The sequence below is a fragment of the Pseudopodoces humilis genome, chromosome 1, assembly GCF_049639895.1.
Source record: "Pseudopodoces humilis isolate 2021_Gansu_Grassland_sample_001 chromosome 1, ASM4963989v1, whole genome shotgun sequence".
NCBI classification, from domain to species: Eukaryota; Metazoa; Chordata; class Aves; order Passeriformes; family Paridae; genus Pseudopodoces; species Pseudopodoces humilis.
The window spans coordinates 100,997,875-101,018,204 of record NC_142200.1 but is presented as its reverse complement, the minus strand read 5'-3'; the positions used below and the strand labels follow the sequence as shown (position 1 = coordinate 101,018,204).

The 20,330-nt window shown below is 37.7% G+C and overlaps 1 protein-coding gene across 2 annotated transcripts in view; it reads left to right on the top strand.

The window, feature by feature from the left end:
- The window catches only part of TPK1 (thiamin pyrophosphokinase 1), a 296,584-nt gene that overhangs the window by 128,381 nt on the left and 147,873 nt on the right, over positions 1-20,330 (top strand). For both annotated transcript variants that reach the window (XM_005519092.3, XM_088064081.1), the window contains one exon: positions 10,268-10,340. In XM_005519092.3, coding sequence (XP_005519149.2) covers positions 10,268-10,340 — 73 coding nt within the window. The remainder of the gene's footprint in view (positions 1-10,267; positions 10,341-20,330) is intronic.

The following is a 20,330-nucleotide window of genomic DNA, read 5'->3' as shown; positions in this document are numbered from 1 at the left end:
GTATGACACATAAAAACCAGCACAGACTCCTGTGATTATGAAAGCCATTTTATGCTGAGCTGAGGATCAGTATTTCCTTGGTAAAATTAGTCTAACAAGCAGAAGGTGAAGTTTTGGTAGGTCAAATGAGTACCATGTGTCCACAGTAGCCACCCCGCAGGTATGAGAGGTCTGAAAGGATATGGCTTGCTTCATCCTTTTAATATTTATCACCTGTGGGTTAATTATGAAATAATTAATATGAACCAGATCCTTGGCTTTTGTAAGTTACCTTGGCTTGATTAGCTGCCAGTTAGTTATTCCAGCTGAAGATGGGAAAATATGGTGTCATCTGAATATCTCCGTGACAGTTGTTGCTTTCAAGTGGTGAAGGAAGCTCTGTGAAGCAAGAAAGATCTCAGGTTTTGACATGGTACTTTGGCCAGTGCAAAATTTAGGGTTTTTTTCCCTTTAGGAGTATTTCCCACCCTTACACTGGATAGCATGGCTGTGTAATTACACTGTCTTCTTTTCAGATTAGCCATCCAGGAGCTTCCCTGTGGTGATGGGGGTGGTAATGGCTAACTTTCAAAACAGGCTTTTTTTTCAGGAGGCATTGGAAGTTGTGCTGACTGCCAGGAGGAAGAACCTGACTGCAGCTAAGCTAAAGCAGAATTTTAACAGCTAGAATAGCATTTCCTTGTACTTGGGAGTTTTTAGGAAAGCAGACAGCCCGTATAGTGGCCAGGGTGACACTGCAGCAGGTTTCCTTACATTGCTGTATTTCCTTACAGGTAGGTTAGTTCACTAATGAGCAGTGAAAAGAAATAAAAAATTGTGTCTGGAGAGTCACTGTCAACCAGACATCCTTTTGCATCTATTAAGGTGCAGAGCATAGGTATGAACTCAACTGTTTGGTATAGCAGTTTAAATGTTTTACAGAAGCAAATGTCAAGAGAGCTGATTTTACCCTGGGTGAACACATTTTGTCAGTCCATCATTCTTTATCCTTTATAAAAAGTTTAACAAATAAAACCCTGGTAGAAAAACTATTTCAATTGAGTACATCAGGCTGTGATCAGAAGGCAGATTTATTGATACATGAGAGTACCAGCTTTATTTTGTTTCTTAATTTCATCCATATGTCAAGTAACTATAAAAGGTGGTTTTATTCTTTAATTAGAGCTTCATCAGAGACATTTTAATTGCAGCTGTGCTCATGAAAACGGTCGTTTGAAACACTTTTAATCTAATGAAACAGAGAACTGCTTGTGTGTATTCATAACTGTAAACCTGCTGACTGCTAACTAAAATATGGCACTGGTACCTTGACTCTGTAGAGGTGGTGACACAGTCAGAAGAGCAAAACAAGGATTAAAGTGAGTAGAATCTCTGCCAGCTGCAGGAGCTTTACTCAGCTGTGATGCTTCAGCCCACTGAAGACAGGAAAACTGGTATACTAAACAGTCTTTCACCAATTCCTTCAGAGCTCTAAGCCTACCTTTCATCTTTTCAATTACAAACCTTAAAAGAATTTCTATTAAACTTTGCAATGCATTGTTGTTTTCTAAATCACAGGTTCCAGAAAATGAAACAGAGTCATCCACTGTACACCTAAATTGTGTAGAAATGGGAGAATGCTCCCTTGAGTTTATCTGATGAAAGGGAGGGTGCTTTTTGGTAGAGGTTACTCAGCATCAAATAGACCCCAACTCTCATTTTGTATGCGCATTTATCTTCTGCTGTCTCTCTAATTAATGCTGCTGTGCTGTGCTAGGCAAGAGGTGCAGATACCTTTTGAAATGTTAATGATCTGCTGAAATATCCTGGTTCTCTGTCAGCTCTGAAGAGGCTGCAGCAGAGGTCAGCAGCAAAAGGTTTAATAAAACTTCTGCCTCCCAGTGGCTTACCCAGTTTCAACCATACAGAGACAACAGACTACAAACAGCTGTCTGCTGCTCTGTGTCTTTTCTCCATTCCCTGCCACGTGGGCTCACACCCCCCAAAAACATTAAGTGATATGTTTTGTTCCACTGTGGAGTCCAGGTGTTTTCAGGATCCTGAATGCATTGTTTCTCTGCAAAATATTATATACCTTATCAGTTTAAGGGCTTGAAACTTGAAGGAATTATATTAATATGTTAGAGGTGCTCAAGCACACCTTCACCAAAATTAAAAATGGTTTGCTCAGTATGTGCTCTACAGGCAATTAGAGCTTAAGAAGCATGTTCAATAACTGTACAGAATCAACTTTGCCTTTCATTAATTGTGTTGTTATCAGATGTTCTGGTTTTCTCCTGAAGACTTATCTTCTGTGTAGGTGTTTTTTAAATAAATTTTTGTATGACAATTCACTTTTAATGGCTGGTCATCCTACTTATAGCTAAGTGTAGAGATGTCTCTTCAGTGGCCTCAAAACAGAATATCCATCTATAAAATGATGTGTACAGGAAAATCAGCAAAGAAAATGCAGGCCCAAAGAGGAGAAGCATAATGTGGTCTTTTGAAAGATTTCCTCTTGTCTGCCTGGAACAAGTTGCTCAGGTGATAAACCTCTTCTCATTGCACTCATGACTCATTGTATAGAAATGGCTATAGAGGAGCTCTGCTGCAAGCTACTTACTTCAGTTTCTAGGCCTGAAGAAGCAAAGGGCTTCTTCAAGCACAACGTTCTCTGCAAAGATGTTCTTCCCTGGTTTCACAAGTATGTAAACAGACACTAAACTCAGGGCAGGTATTTAAGGTACTCTTGTGAGAGTAAGTAAAATAATGGAAGCAAGGAAATCCCAGTTAACATCTTTCACAAAACTTCTTCTTGTTTGATTGTGCTTGACTTTTAAGTGTTCTTAATGATGTGAAAAGAAAGTACACCTACAGTTTAAATACTAGTCATTCAAACTGACTTTTGAAATGGTATAGTTCAGTTTTCAAGCCACACTTGACACTGTTAGTGACTGTCTGATTAGATGGAAAATTATAATATGCCTTTTTCTAGCATTTCTGGGAAAGAGGAGGAATTGCTTATCTTGCCTTGGAAAAGTGTGTTGCCTTGTAGCAGCAACATCTAACTTGGGTGGCACTCCATGAAGCCCTGAGCCTGCTGTGGCTTCTAGTGCCATCTATTTGAAACTGGTTTCTAAATCTATTTGTGCAGTTTGTGTCTGCTCTAAGCTTGCCACATTTTAGATCACATTCTTTTGATTCTTCATGTGCAGTATAAAATGTTAATAAATAATTTACATTTCTTTAACATAATGGCTGATGTTTCTCAACTTTTTGAGCAAATTCTGTCATCTGTTGCTTCGACATGAAGAGGGAAAACTGGTTTGGAGGTCTTGTCAGCCTCTATCTTCTCAATGAGTCAGATACCCTCACCTGTCAGAGGCTGCAGTGCTTTTTTTCCCCCCTTTCCTCTGGCCTTGAGTCCTAGAAGACTAGAGTCTGGCACTTCCAGACAAGTATTTATGATTCAAAATCATGTGCTTGTGGATGACTCGTGCTGAGGGACTGGAGCATTTTCTGCCACTGAGTCGATGTGCTGCCCTGAGCCATGCTGCCCTATGCAAGGATGAAAACTCACGGCTCAGCTCCCTTTTTTAAAATTCCTTTCACCAAGGATCCAACAGCAAGGCATGGTGCTTGAGCCTGTGCAATGCTGAGTTGTGCTGAATAGCTTCACTTTAATTTTCTCTAAGATCATATATTATCATCAGCTAGCCTTTATTTTAAGAAATACTTCAGTCTATGAGTAATAAAAACAAGACCACAGGTACTTAGCAGCGGTCCCTGGGAGTTGCTTTTTCTGAGCATACTGAGTTTTTCATTAAGTGCATATACTTACTTGAACACAGGAGGATGTTCAGCACCATGGCAAACAAGTGAGTAGTTCTTAAATCTCAGAGCATGACTAAATTTCATACTGTATCAATTGCAACTGGAGAAAAGTTTCAAATATTAACTATTAAAAAGAAAAATGCAACAGTTGTAGCTATCATTAACACTCATCTTTGTCACTGAGAGACAAGGTTTTGAGGCAGGGTGTAAGCTTCTTCAGTTTTTTAATGATAAGGGGGGGAAGGTTGGCTCTCCCCTGTGGAATATGTCCCACTGATGTGTGCTTCGCATAGCACTTTGAGCTGAAGGTAATATGTTCTTCAATTTATTTTAGATACTTTTTTATTATTTGCAAGGTGACACTGCATACCAGACAAGCATAAATGAATGCATTATTGCCTTCATATCTTCACACGCTTTTATCTTTTTCTTTAAATCTTAGGGTTTGTAAATGAAGAATACTTATATTCTCTTTAACAGTAAGCTCTTTAAAAAGTAAGGAAAAAAGAGGCTGTTTTTCAAGGTTGCCTAATATTCCAAGTACTTTTAGCCACGTAACTATCTGACTGCAATATGAAGATATGCTAATAGTGTGCAAAGAATTTAGGTTATCTGTATATGTTTGATGTATGCATATACTTGCTTTCTTTGTTAAATTTCTGTTCACAGTGTTGTACCTCCTCCCTTTTTTTTTTTTTGTTTTTTTTCTTAAGTCTTATTAAATCACATCTGGATTTATTGTAGTGTGCAAAATGCTGTTGGGGACTTGTTTTATGTAAGCTATTGCATAATGAACATTAGGGCTTATTAAGGCCTTTGAAGAAGGCATGGGAAATAATTGGGGGTTATTTTGTTGATGTTGTTTTTTCTCTCCAAATTCATACAGAACTAGCACATCATTGTCAGTGCCACCCTACTACATTGTATAGTGATAAGGGAGGCTTTGGGGATTGAAACAGCAGTGATGGGAACCATGGAGTCAGAAAAAGTAAGCTTACTGTCTTCAAGAGAGACTTGATTGGGAAGTAGAGCTAAAGACTGGGCTTTAGCTGTTCAGTAAAGCCTCATGATAATAATAACTTATGGAATCACATGTGTCATCTGTTCAAGATCAATCAAACCAAAATTCTTTTCTATGGTCAGTTTGAATCCATTAATTGTATTAGTATTTTAGTGTTCGGCTTCTGAGCTGCAGGTGTGACCCTTTCTTGTGGTAACCTTGCAGGTAATGCATGGAGGGATTTATAGACTGAATAGACATTAACTCTGAATATATCTCTATAACTATCTGACATTTCTCCTTTACCCAGGAACTCACCTCTGTGCAGCTACTTGGAGCATCTGAATATGCTGCTCTGAGACAATATATAAAAGGCACCTGCTCGTGCTGTACATGTCTCTGAGAGTTAAAAAAGCACTTTGATCTTCACAGCAGATAACAGATACTTTTGAGAGATTTAAACAGACTTAACACCTTTCTGATTAGAACAGCCCTCACTTACTCTTCCTGTCAAGACGTCAGGAGGGCAAGCTGAAAGTGCACCTTAACAGTTAGCAAACATAGAGTTGAGAACATGAATTTTTGTTTGTTGGGGTTTTTTTGTTAAACTGTGATTTTAATGCTTATCCTGAAGTAATTCTAGAATTTTATTTTCTGTATTCCCAAGTACTAGATGCTTACAAAAGTCAAAGTTGACTTTGCTTCATGTTCAGTCTGTAGCATTTTATCATCACTGATTTTTTTTTTTCCACAGGGATATAGCTTTCCTATTAGTCCAGGGTAAAAGACACCCATTTTTGAATTTATTTTTAGTAGTGAAGAAAAAACATAGGGAGCCCACTCTGTGCCCTCAGATGATACAGCTGGGGGACACATGGTTTGTCTGTATGGGATTATCTTCTGTGCTGTAGCTGAAGGAGTCAAAGGGTATGTAGATACTGCCTTTAACTGCTCATGTCTCTGATGTTAACATTTGTTTAAAAAAGGTTAATTGCATGCAATTATGTGCTAAAGGAGCTGCATCCCAAGAAAAGTCAATAGTACTAGGAAACTGTAACTTTGAATTAATGATAGAGCCGAGCAGTTATGCCCAAGCATTTTATTTAAGAAGGCAGCATGGTTGTGTTTTTTTTTTTAGTATAAACTGCTACAGTGTGATGTTTTGTGTGGGTTTTTGTAATTTTTTTTTTCTTTTTCATAACTGTGTGAAAATGCATATTTAACACTTCACACTGAATTCTTAAAGTGACTGAATAAAGAAGCAAATATTCTGATGTTTTAAATTTAAAACACTGTTCATTAGTGTTGCATATTTAAAAACAATATTGCTCTGTCTATTAGATGTATTACTTGAAGGTAAAAGGCACAGTTGTGCTTGTTTAGCATTAGAACCTCGGAGTTTAAATAGCTTCTATTTATTTTGTAATCTGTTTATGATAAGAATCAATTGCTGCTTTATGGTACTGGTGACTGAAAATTTATTTGGGTAAGTGGAAACTATGTCCAACTTGCTGGAATCTCTCCTTTTTTTCCCTCTGCTTTCCAGCCCAGCAACCTGAGAGTTCATAAAACTCTTCAGTCAACATTCAGCTTTTATCCAATTTGTGTAAATAGTCTAGTTAATATCCATCTCCAAACTGCTGAGAAATAGTGTTGTTTTTCCTTCCTAAGCTAGCTAAACCTTTAAAGGTTTCATGTGGAAACTATGAGTTTTCTATGTAAAAAAAATATATATATATATAAAGTTCAATAAAACATAAGTAGTCTGGTATTGAAGAGCCTTTAGGTCCTTATCTGAATGTAATCATGGCCCTCCTGGCTCCATACTTATTTTAGATGGATGCAGTATGATTCTAAAGTACCCTGATGAGGAAAAAAAAGGCAAGTCCAGACAACAAAAAATACACACCTAAATCCAAACCAAATAAACCCCTCAACACCCCAAAAACCAAAAGAGATTGAAAAGAGTAAGAAAAACTCCAGTTGGCCTAAACCTCTGAAGATTTTTTTGTTGCCCAGTGCCTGGTGTTATGCTTCTTGACAGCTCTACCAATGTCTTGGTAGACTAGACTGATATCACATGAATTTTATACTTTCAGTCCCATTAGGATTAAGGATTTGGCTCGCTCCTGATAAATGTCAATATAAAGCAGCAGAGAATCAAGCCAGCTGAGCTGGTCATGACCTTATATGCATAGTGATAATTAATAGCTAATGAGACTTATAAAATATGGTTCTGAAATGCAGTAGACTGTATCATCTGGACTGTTTAGAAATTAAAATTTTAAATTGCACTAGGAATTAAAGACATATTTTGCCATCATGGGCAAAAAGTTAAACTTCACTAAAGGATGTGTGTCAGATATGTCACTGAAATATGTCATCTTCAATACAGTTATGCATCAGAATAAGAATTATTCATGAACTTGAGTTCAAAAAGCAGGAAAACATAGGTTAGACTAATATAATACCTGGTTTTAATCTGTACTTAAATAAGGGCAGCTGTTTCAACTTTTATGGAGAGGCCTTTCTTGTTACTTTTCTCCTGACATATTTTCTTCCACTTAAATAGAAGTAAGCTGGATGTGTGATTCTCCTGGGCCTGTTCTGCTGCACTAGAGTCTGTACTCAGGAGTAAATACAAAACTGTACAAAGCTATATCAATATACACACACAGAACTATATGAAGGAAGACAAGTCAAACCCAATTATTACAAAATATTCTTGGGTTGCTTTAGTATGAAGGTTTTCTTCCATACACCTCTCAATTATTCCCCCTATTTCTATATCTGTGCTTATCTCTGAGGTCAGTCAGTCAAGGAGAGTTCTTCACACAATGAACTTTGTTCACTTGTGTTAATTGGAAAGAGCCTTGACTCAGATCTGCTCACATTGATCAGGCAATTTGTTCCACATAACTCAAAAATGCAGTCTTTGACTCGTTACTGAATGTTGCCTCACTTTTGTAGGTTGCATAGTCAATGAGCTACAAAGAGCAGCCATCCTCCCTCTGAAGAGAAAGCAGACATTTCATGTCTGTGAGGCAGACAGTGAAGTTGAGATTTAGTAATTTTTTTTTAAATTCATCAGGCATGACTTTCTGAACTTTCCCTGTTTCTGGCGTTTCTAAAAGGGAAGGTGAAAAGAAGCTGGAATTCTTCTTTTCATCATCATTAATGGGAAGCCTAGACATCTCAAAATTTTGAAGTCCCAGACACAATTCCTTATTCCCTTTAGTGACTTCTGGTTTTGTGGTTGCTCCAAGTGAATGATTTAGAGAGGGTATGTGGAAAATGTCCACAGAGCTTCTTGGCAGAAAAGATGTGTTCAGGAAGCACAGCCAGGAGCCTCAGCAGAGCCCATGGGTGGTGCAACTGAAATGCCTGTTCCTTCTGCTTGGAAATATTCATAATCAAAATAGCTTTTTGATTGGAAATTGTTTTACTTTGGATGAGAACAAAAGCTGTGAAGCAGCACTTGATTCTTAGAAGACACATTTTTTTTGGCTAATTCTTCTCCCACTTATGGCTCTTGAAACATTCAGGAGAAATAGCTGATTATTTAAAAGCTCTGCAATTTGTAGCTGCTGTAGAGGGAAAAAAAAAAAAAAAGAAAGACACTTTTGGATTTATGTATGGCATTTCAGTAAGATAAACAACTTTTTCATCACAGTGGATATCTATGTCATACCAAGCTGGCTTTCCATGACAACGGGCTGCTGTTCTTCCTGCCCAACCTGCTGGAACACCTCCAGGGCTTGCATTCAGGGCCACCACTGAAATGCCTAGAGTGAGTTTATTTCTTCCTGATTGAAACAGAGCCATTAAAAGTAAATATAAAATAACAAATTGAAAGAGAATACCTGCAGGTTTTTAGGCTTGTTGTATTCAGGAAATATTTCATTAGGAAACTCATGGAAAGGTAAAAAACAGCTATTTAAATTTTAACTTTTGAAAATGTAGTAATTTTTGTACATTGAAAATATCAGTATTTACAATGAAGGAGCAAACCTAATTTTCTGTTTAGTTTTGAACTGTACTGATGGAGACATACGAGACAGAGCACTGAAGCATTTGCATTTCTCCTACTTGATCCCTGTGTCCTCAGTCAAACCCAGTGCAGCAGGGACTGCCTTTCTCACTGCAGTGAATGTGGGACCATCAGTTCTGGAGGGATTATTTTTAGAATATATCCTTTTATAACAACCTTAGTAATACTAGAGAGCAGGGAATTTGAAATGCCATAGTTGCACATGACTTAACTCGCAGCAATTGTACTTACCAGCTTCTACTGGAACAGCTTTCAGTTTTCAAAGAAGATGGTAGCCAGTTACGATGGATTTTCTTTTGAAATCTTTGCACAGACACAGAGCATGAGATTTTTTCACTGGTATGAGGAGTTTCTAGACCCTGCAGCGTTCTTCAAAAATCATGTGGCAGAGAAAATATGTCCCGATATACTCTGCTCAATTCCTTGTAACACAGTTCAAGCTGGAAACTAATTTGCTGATGAACTCTAATCCCCATTGTAAAGTATGGTAGCTGTGGAGTAAACTAAAATCACAGCTTTACTTTCAAACCTCAGTGCAGCCTAATCTGTTGAAACAGTGGAAACACTCACTTGTCAGCTGCTTCTTAAAACTCAAGAAACTGTTCAAGATGGAAAGCTGTGTTGAGTGTTTTGGAGGGCATTGTGATTTTTTTTTTTAAAAAAAACTTGCTATAACACAGTGGATGTTTCATTATGAATTTGATACAAATTTATACAATAAATATTTTTAAGCATTCTGCAAATAAAAAGCAACATGTGGCAAGATGAGATAAATATCACAAAATTATTTCCATGTGCTGTGCAGTAATATTACTGTACAAATGATGGTTAGGAATTGAAATTAAGTTCATGTGAGTTAAAAATCACTGAGCATTTGGCTTCCATATTTTGGGAGTATTTTTAATAATCAAGAAGAGTATAAATGAGATGACATCACTAACAACTAAAATACAGATCCTTGAAACATTTATGGCATACCAGCTGTCCAAGAAGCATCATCATCATCATCTTCTGACAAATGATATCCTCTGAGGCTTGATGTACAGCACTCAGATATGCTATTTCAAACACTTTGCTGACTGAATGATACATTTGAAAGATATTTGAAAGTTGTCTTTCTAGGGCCAGGCAAATGCAAGTCTTTCCAACCTGAAGAGATATATAAGCATCTAAGAAATGTGCAGCTCCCTCAGCAAAGGGACAGTAGATTTACCTGTTTTACATTTTGTTTGTTACCTTATTTTATATCACCTCACATCGACTTGTTTTAACATTCTTTTAAGGAACTCATATTCCTTTTAGAAGATTAATGCTTGTACCCCTTAGTATTCTTGAGAAAATAAACATCAGATATAGCAAGATGGATTAATTTTTCATTTCACTGCTTACTGCTTTCCTTTCAGCTTCTTGCCTGATTACATCAGTGGTGATTTTGATTCCATTCAGCCTGAAGTCAAGGAGTACTACAAGGCCAAGGTAAATTAAATCCCTTTGAGTTTTTGTGTGATAGAGCATTGTAAGATCCAAGCCATTAGTGCTGCCATAGGTCACAAAGTGATTCTGGTTCCATTGCTTCCTTTGAGGCTTCAGTTGTAAACACCTGAGAAGCTCAGAAGTTGTGCTTTGTGGCACTGTACTAATGCTTAAAGCAAACACAGGAGGTGTGGTACTGCCCGAATCCTGCACAAGGTGAGTTTTCATAGTATCAGGTGATGAAATAGATCGTACGTTGCTAGAGATTACAGCACATAGAAACTAGGATAAAACTTCCTGAAAAACCTGTGAATCTGAAAAATCTTCTTTTGCATGGTGAGATACAGAGAAATAAAGATTAACTTACCATGAGTCCCACCTGGTGGGTACCTACATACTTTCTATAGCTTCTCAATGTGCTATTTGTAGGATATGACTTTACCTTTTTAGGGGAAAGCTGCAGATGGAGAAATGTCTCTTTCCTCACCCATGGAAGCATTGAATTACAGTCAACAACTTTTCCCACACTGGTGGAGTGCCCTCCTTAATGAGTTATTGGATAAATTGCTGCCTGCGTTATCTGCAGTGAGCAGCATAAATGTAAACTCACTTTTTCTCAGGTCTTAGGGCTCAAAGTTCTGCCTTTACCTGACTCTTTGGTATTTAATACTTCACCTGCCTACTTGTGACGAGCGCAGTTCTTTTCCCTGGCATCTTGGACAGCAGGCAAATTCAGAGTTTGCCTTGACAGACCAGCTTACCTTTGCAGCAGGCTACTCTTGCAAGAGGAGTAAGTGTTTAATCCTTCTGAGGTAGTTGACTTAGTCTGCTGCTAATTCATGTATAAAAATAAAATTTGCTTAAAATCTTCCCTGTTGGACTTGGGATTAAATGGTTAGAACAAAAGGTTTCAAACTGTGAGGGAAGGGCTGGATGAGTGTGTAGAGCAGGATTTTAGTCTCACACTGGGCACTATGGGGTTTTATTTCCATATTCTACCTCATTTTTTAGAATGGAGAAATGTGTGATAGTTGTTTATCTCTAGGAGAACCACTCGAGAAAAAATCTCAGGAATCTTTAAATTAAAGTTTGGGAAGTGAAAATAAAATAAAAATAAAAATTTCAGATTAATACTATTCACTACAGACTGAAAATTCATGATCTGTGAATAAATTAATTCAATAAGTATTTGGGCAACAGCCTTGGGTACTTGGTGTGATTCTTGGGGATGATGCTGTGCTGGGAGTTGGACTTACTGGTCCTTGCAGTTCCCTTCCGACTCAGCTTCTTGTGTGATTCTGTGAGTCTGTAAAAGGGGAAACTGCAAAATGCACTACTCTGTTTGACATGGACATGGGCAACCCCCAGTAGTGACACAGGCTGGGGGATGAACAGATGGAGAGCAGCCCTGGGGAGAAGGACCTGGGGGTGCTGGTGTTTGGGAGGCTGGACATGACCCAGCCATGGGCACGCCCAGCCCAGAGAGACAAATGTGTCCTGGGCTGCATCCAGAGCAGCAGGGCCAGGGAGGGGATTCTGCTCCTCTGCTCTGCTCTGCTCTGCTGGGACCCCACCTGCATCAGCTCTGGAGTCTCCAAGATGGACCTGCTGGAGTGAGCCCAGAGAAGGACTCCAAGATGATTAGTGGGGTGAAGGGATCAGGAGATGAGGCAAGGCTGAGAGAATTGGGGTGGTTCAACCTGGAAGATAGAAGGTTTTGGAATGACTTAATTGCAACTTTTCAGTACCTGAAGGGAGCCTAAAAGAAAGATGGAAACTTTTTACAAGATTATATGGTGACAGGACTAGTGGGAATGGCTTCAAATTGATAGTAGGTTTAGATTAGATATTAGGAAAAACTTCTTTACTCTCAGGGTGGTGAGACACTGGAACAGGTTGCCCAGAGAAGCTGTGGTTGGCCCACCCTGGCAGTGTTCATGCCAGGTTGGATGGGGCTCTGAGAAACCTGGTGTAGTGGGAGGTGTCCCTGCCCATGGCAGGGGATTTGGAACTTGATTTTTTTAGGGTTTCTTCCAACCTGAACCATTCTATGATTCTCCAATTAATGCTTAAATGAACAGCATGCTGGTAGGTAGGTGAGTCCTACCAAAGAATGCAAAAGTTAATGATCATTCAACAGAGAGAGGGGACATGGAAGAGGTAGGAGGTGGAAGAATAGAGTAGTTATTAACCTTTTGCACAGGGACTACTTTCCTGGCCATAGCATCCTTTTTGTCAGCTCAGTTGCATATTACTGGTGATGTGCAGTTAACATCTTCTCTTCGAACACATGCTGAATCATTCTACTTCACACAGAGTTAATACATCTGCACAAGGGCTGAGCTGATAGGAAGAAGTAATTCATCAGGATTTTAAAGGTGTAATGAACAGCATCACCTGCCCTACAGAATCCTTGCCTGGGGTCTTCATAGAAGACTAAGGAAAATGAAGATAGACTATGGAATTATAAGTTTGGGTGTACATGGTAGGAAAAATAATTTTTTAGATTTTTAAATTAACTTGCCATAATCAGAAAATTTGAATGGTAAGTATGGGTGTCTAAGGAAATCTTGAGCAAAAAATATAATAAAACACAGAAATTTGAGACAGGCGTATATTTCTTCTCTTGTAAAGCATATTGTTCATTAAAGCACCCTCTGTAGTCCAGACAATTTCCAAAGTCACTGTCTTTTGGAGATGCTGTATATATTCATGACTCAAAATACATTAGGACTGCTTAAAACAGGCTGTGGAGAACTTCAGGTGAGTAGATCAGTGTAGCACCACTGACTTTAGGGAAGCATCATGTTGCCAATTAGGGTTGCTTCCCCTACCATCCTTCCTTACCCACATGCAGATTACACCCAGAGACAAGATAAGCCACTATCACTAGATAATATTGCTGTGTTGTTTGTATTGAAATACATAAAGATTGTAACATTAGGATTTTAGAGATCTCTTTCCTTGGTTAACAATCATGTTTGAGTACCTGGTTTTTGGCCAGACTTGTGCTTTGGCTGGCTCGTGAGCTGCCGCACAACAGAACCAATATCTTATAAATCCCACAGGACACTTAGGCTGAACTTGAGTTTGCAGCAACATCTAAAGGCAAAAGTTGTTTTGGAAAGTAACTGTGTAACAGACTTCTGAGTGGGATGTGTAAGTGAGGAGTTAAGCATTCTTTTTGGGAGAGAATAAGTAAGCATGTGTCAGAGGTTATTCAGCTTTTTATTTTTTGTGGTCTTGGTTTTGCCTCATTGGATTGTCAAGGATGTACTTGTAGTCTTCTATTAAAATTCATTAAAATATTAGAGATTATTTCCCCCATTTCTTAGAGTTAAATAATGTTCAAACTGAATAAAACTGCAACACAACTGAAAATGAAATGTCATGTTTAAAATTTCTTTTTAAAATTATATTGCACTATAAATTAAGGATAAAGAATAGCAATTTGGTATTCATTATTCTGTGTATTTTCTGTCATTGTTAAAGTAGAAATTGAGAAGAGGTTTTTTACTTTCATGATAAATATGCATGTTCATGTGATCCCATAATAGATGCACTGGCATTCTTTCTCTGTACAGTCTGAAGTGCATTGGAAATGACACTGCACAAAGCAGGGAGGATTTGTGGTGATATTTCTGTCATTGCAGTTTCATGCTTTTCTTGTTTTGGCTGTATGTTTCTATTATTGAAACCTTTTAAATATTGCTCTGAAGTCTAAGCAGCCATTTGTATTGTTGTGCCTTAAACAAGGTTCTGTTTCTGAAGTCTAAAGTCCAAAGACATTATCTAAAATTATGCCAAATCTGTACTTATGCCTGGAAGCAGAAGGTTGAATCCAATGCCCTTTGAAATCCAGGCTATGCTTTTTATTAAAAATCTGGTTTGGCTTTCCCGCCAAGCAAACTTCATGGGCCTTGAAAGGCTGCTGTAGACTTAGCAGGCTCTACTTCAGATCTGTAATTAAATGCTGTGAACTTATTTACAAATCCACTTCTTCTCCTGTTCTTTTTTCTTCTTGAAATCCTGTAGGGCTGCTTATTTTTGCAGGCAGTTCTGCAGCTGTAGCACTTTCCTATTTTCATTTCCATGGCTAATGGTTATCAGGGCTGTAAAAAGGTTTAATAGATAGGGTGTGGGTATTGTATTTTTGTTCTATGATGATGCACCTATAATTAGATTTGCAAAATATATTGGTAACACTGATGTAGTGCTTTTATGTCTCCCTAACGCCTGCACTTTCTGGATAAACTGCATGTTTTAGGCCATGTTCCCTGCTTGCTTTCCAAGGCCAAACTTTTTAATAATTTTATTAATTCATAGCATTAATTGATTTGCCTCAGTTATATTACTATAATTTAAAACAAAGAAAACCATTAAGTTTTTATGTGACTATTTTAATTTATCTTTTATCCCTGAATGTTACATTTTTTTCTAGTACTAATTTTTAATACAGGATCAGACTTCAGATATTAAAATGCTTGACTCATTTACAACATTCTTGTTAGACTGAACAGTTTTCTAAGAAAAACATGGTTCATTTTGGGGCCTGATTCCTTTGTGTAATGTTTTAAAGTTTCAGAAGGAACTCTCAAAATTGTGCAAGTGGATCTGAAATATTCAGTCTTGCTGTTGGGCTGGCTACTTCTGTTTGACATTCACTTCTTCAGCTTCCAAGCAATCCCTTGTTTAATACATTCTGCTGACGACATCTTTGACAAGTATAAAAAGTGCTATGACTACCTCAGCTCTGCTTCTGATGTGTTGAGGGTGCCTAATGCCACCTGGATTTAGATCCAAGTTGTAGTGTTTTTCTACTGATGTACACTTATTGGAAGAGCCTTAGTGCCTTAATGCAAATAGAGATTCATCAAGCCAAAACAATTTACAAATCTGTTATGGTCCTGCTATTAATAGTTCAAACTGTATATGACTGTATATGCAATTTAGGATTTTAGACTGGAAGCTTTCTATATGCCTTAGTCATGTAATTATTCAACAGGAGCTTTCAGAAATGGTTGTGTTCCTGAACAGTATGTCAGAGGTCTTGTCAAGATTGTGTTTCCAAGTGGCTTGTCTAGGTGAATCTGGTTATGTGGATTTCGTATTCATGCTAAATGAAAGTAACGATATTTCAGTGTTCCAGATATGTCATAAATTTGTAAGAGATTCTGTGCTTGGTGGCACTTTTGTAGAGGTGAACATGACAGACAGTCACACTAGGTCAGATCAAAGGTTCATTCAGCTGGGCCAGAACAGAATACTGTTAAAAGCAAAAGTATGCGCAGTGGGGCTTCTTTGATACACTTTTCATCACCCTCTAATGTATTGCTTAAAGACTTCCTACATCAGAGGTGGTGTCTTTGTATATAGTAGTTTCATAGATTGATTTCATTTTCCCAAAATCAGTCTACTCCCTTTCCTTCACACTACATTGATGAGAGTGCAAGTATCCACAAAAAAAAAGAGAAAAAAAAAAAAAATGGCCAAAAGCAACCCTTGGTAATGTGTTCTCTAGTTTGCTTGCAGTTAAGAAAAATCTGTCTTTTGGCTTTTGGCTTTACTTTTTGACAGTTATGTTTGAGTCTCCCAAATTCTTGTATTGTGATAAAGAGTGGATAAATATACATCAACCACCTTTTCATTGCCTTTCTGCTAGTATTGGAATGATTGTGCCTAATGACTGACATTCCCTTAGGTATGTACAGATGCATAGGTATTTCACAACTCAGCCAGTGAAATATGGCATGTGCCATCAAATTTACAGCCTGTACAGATGTTTTATGTCCTGCTGAATTAATATATGTAAAATGTCTGGAAAGTCCTGTTGAAAAGAATCTTTCTTAAAGCAAAGGATTTCAGGACTCTGAGCTTCCACTATGCTGTTCTTTCTGTGACTTTAAAAAACAATCCCCAAAAAATCTCTGTCTGGTTCTAGACCACTCTTTTGCTTTCATTAAGATAGCAGCTTAGAAAAAACTGAATGTCTTTAAATGCAAATGAGATTTGGGAGGAGGGGGCGGGGAAGTCAAAACAAATTCAATTATGCAGGCCTGCATCTTTCTAAGTAATGTGTGTTCTTTCTGTCTGAGTTGCACATCACTCCTTTTGAACCTGAAGAAAAATCTAAGTCCTACTTAGATTTTAAGATCAATGTAATTGAGACTCTGAGAGTCTTGAGGTCATTATATATATGTTTATTAGAGCCTGAGTCAGTCCCTAATTTTCCTAGGAGGTTTGAGAATTTAATTTGGCCAAATTCTCATTTCTTAAGTAAGTATTGCTCTATTTTCCTTTGCAGTATTTTGCAGCTTGTAATTTAACTTTTGGAGATAGTACATAGAAATTAAGAGATCAAACTTTTATTAGAGATGGTTTGTCTTTCTTTTGCTTAGATTTGAAATGACAATTTCCATGTTATGTGTTGCTTGCTTTCTTCTTGCAAGTACTTTAGCTGAAGCTCAACTGCTTGGCAGTAGAATATGCAAGAAAACAGTGCACCATATAACAAAAATGATGGTGGTGGTATTTTAGTCTTGCATCCAATTTTAGTTTAATATTATGTTGCACTATAAGATTTATTTCTCCCTTCCATTGGTTATGGCCCGAGGAAGGGAAAGGGTAGAATCTATATTGCTTTAGACATTTGAGTTACTTTCAAGAGTTTTAAAAAATTTAATCCAGTGTTAATCTCTGAAAGAAGTCATTACTCTGATCCGTCAGCTTGTGATGGAGAAAATAACAGAAAAGTTTAAAAAACAGAAATGCATTGAGTTAACTTCATTTCCAGTGCAAGGAACAAAAAATGCATTTTAAACAATGACAGCTTAATCTGGAGAAAGAAATTGAACAGTTATTTTGTGATTAAGCCTCTTCACACAAAAGAGACAACTTTGATATGGTACTAGAGGCTGAAGACTAAGATTATAGGTAATTTTAAATGTAAATGGGATTTATACATCAATCTTTTTTTTTTTTTTTTAGAGAATTTAAGAGAAAATTGTCGACGGAGTACAGGGCTCAGTGCCCTTGCCTATGGACTCCCAATTAGAATAGATTCCAGAAAATCTGCAGAACCCACAACCTCATGGCTCATCAAATGTTGCTGCAAACTCAAGTTCAGCCCAAGTGTCCTGTGGGATTTATAAGCTTGATTCTGTTGTGTGGCAGGCTCACAAGCCAGCCAAAGCACAAGTCTGGCCAAAAAACAGGTACTCAAATGTGATCATTAACCAAGAAAAGAGATCCCTAAAATCCTGATGTTAAAATTCTTAAGTATTTTAAGAAGCAGCTTGTCAGCCCGTGCAAATGGTTCTATTGTGTGTCTTGTCAAAGAGCAGTCAGCACTCATTTCAGAAGCAGAGTGAAAAGATGCAATCTGTTGCTCATTTTGAAGTAGGAAGGTTTGCAGGTGGGCTGGAAGAGGAGGAGGAGGAGGAGGGAGGGGGGGAGGAATGCTTCAGGCATGCTTTGAGGGACCTGTAGTGGGCATGTTGGGGAGTGAGTTACCTTGATTTTAAAGAAGTGTGTGAGCTACTCAGGATCATTCTCCCTCACCTCCAGACTCCAGAGGCAGATTCACCAAGGCCACCATAGCCTTTGCTTCTTCTTTGACACAGCTATGAACTTAAAAAGGCACAATAAATGGGGACATATGACCCAATGATGGCATGTCTTAACTTTCCATAAAGTTACCCTTGTAGTGCTTATACTTCATGGACAGAAATACAGTTACAAATACTCAAGGATGACAGTCCAGATGGAATAAGGTTGGATTTGCTCTGTTTGTGTTCATGCAGATATATGTGTGCTCTACCAGCACAATGGAAAAGAGAGAAAATTATATGTATTATATATTACAATAAATATTAATTAAATATAATATATTAAATAATATAAAATTATATGTATTGTCCAAGTAGAGAAGTTTAATGCTTTGTAGCTTGACAGTGAGACAAAGAATGAACTAAAGCTGCCAAATTTGTGCTTGCCTTTGTTCACCAAGCCACAGAAGTGTAAGATTATTTATAAACAACCGAGACAGAGGTAGAGTCCAACAGGGAAATTCTAGTGTGTCTTCTGGAGCACAGATAGTTATTTTTACTAATTGAATTTTGAGTTGTTCAAAAACATGCAAAATACAAGGTCTGTTTTTATAGCTGCACTCAGTGCAGGATGGTAAAAGTTACATTCAGATATACCAGGAAGAAACTTAATTAAGATGTAATTTTTGAAAGAAGATATTTGTGGTAGGCAAATACCATTACGGGGGTGGAGGAGAATGAAAGAGTTCTGGCAGCTTTAAATACAGCTGGGCAGGGAACTTTTTGCAAATTGGAGTATTTCTCATACTTACCTTTCTTGGTACTTTTTCCTTTTACTTTTCTGACTGTAACATACTTTTGGACCCTTGCTGTTTTCCCTGTCATCAACAAGCTCATTTGGATCTCTGTTTTTCAGTTTCAATTCTGCTGTTTTCCTTGAGTGCTCAGCAGAGTCCAAGTCCAGCAAACAGGTCTTGGAGGAAGCTTTGATAAGCTGATGTGCAGGAAAATCAGCTAAAATCTGGCCAGTCTTAAGACTGAGTTAGTTTGCATTCTGGTGTGCTGTTGAATTCCCTGCAGTTGAAGAAACTATGACGGTCTTTGATAAAAAGTTCCATAAGTGAAATAGATTTGGAGTTATAATTAGAAATTAAAACAGTCCCCTATGTGATGACATGTGTGACGAGAGAAAAATTAAATGTTGGGAAGAGGAAAATGGGGAATGAAAACTGAGGATAAAAACAGAGACTCTTTAAAAAGTTAGGAGAAGGTAAGCATTTTAAGAGAGAAAAATAAAGGTAGGAGCAGAAGAAGGAAAGAGAACTGGATAGAAACAGAAAAATTTCCCAGACATATCAGCAAATTAAATCTGCTGTCACTTTTTTGCTGTTGTGAAGTGACTGGGATAAAATAAGCACACACACATGGATGCCATATTTATTTTTTTTAATCTAAAAGTAGGATTTTCAATTTATTAGGAAGGAGTGCGGAGTAGTTGGTTTTGGTGTTTTTCTTTGTTTTATTCTTTTTAATCATTTTGTTTGAGATTAAAATAGGACTTTAAATATGTTTATTCCATCCTTGACTAAGCCTTAATGGGAGATTCATCTGTGTAAAATAAAAAATCCTACAAGGAGCTAAAAGTGTAACAAACTACAGTGAAAGTTTGAATGTATTTACAGTAAATCTACAGCTGTTAAGACTATTTTGTCCAAATTCTGCAGCAGGTCCTGTTGTAATGTATAATTTGTCCAAACAATCGTTAACCCAATTGAAGCAACTAATTCAGTAAGCATTTACTTTACAGTCAGTTGATAAAAACCCTCCAAGTAAGGAATTGTCAACTCACCAGAAGTTGTTGGTTTACATTACCAGAACTCAGTTAACCAGTTAGCAGCCTTTCACACTTTAGGATCCATTTCCTAGTGGAAATATTAACAGTTACAGTAGTGAAGCACGCTCAAGTCTCAGAGCATGTTCTCTATCCTGTATTTTTTGCAGGTTTTTTGGAGAAAATAGATGTGCTCATGAATACCTAAAATACCTGCAGAACTGCATTTCTGATCTGGCACCAACAGCTTTCACAGCTGAAGGTGGGGAAGGTCTCTAGAATGATTCAACAAAATGTTTTCCTCATTAAGGTTATATTCTTGATATCTTAAGCTCATCCCAGACTAGAAGTGGGCCATATGGGAGGAGGAAACTGTGAATACCACAGCTCAACTTCCATTATATTCTTCCACTCATGAGAAAAAACAACAGAGAGGATTGAGGAGGTCTGACACTTCTTTAGGTGTTTTTCCTTCTTAAGAGCTCCATTGAGATTCCAAAAGAGCTCTCATCCCACTGGACCTTGAGCCAGTGTGGTGTGGTCTGAAGGGTACGGTGTTGGAGGGGGCATTTTTCTCAACAACAGTGGAATCAATTCACACATATTCCAGCTTAA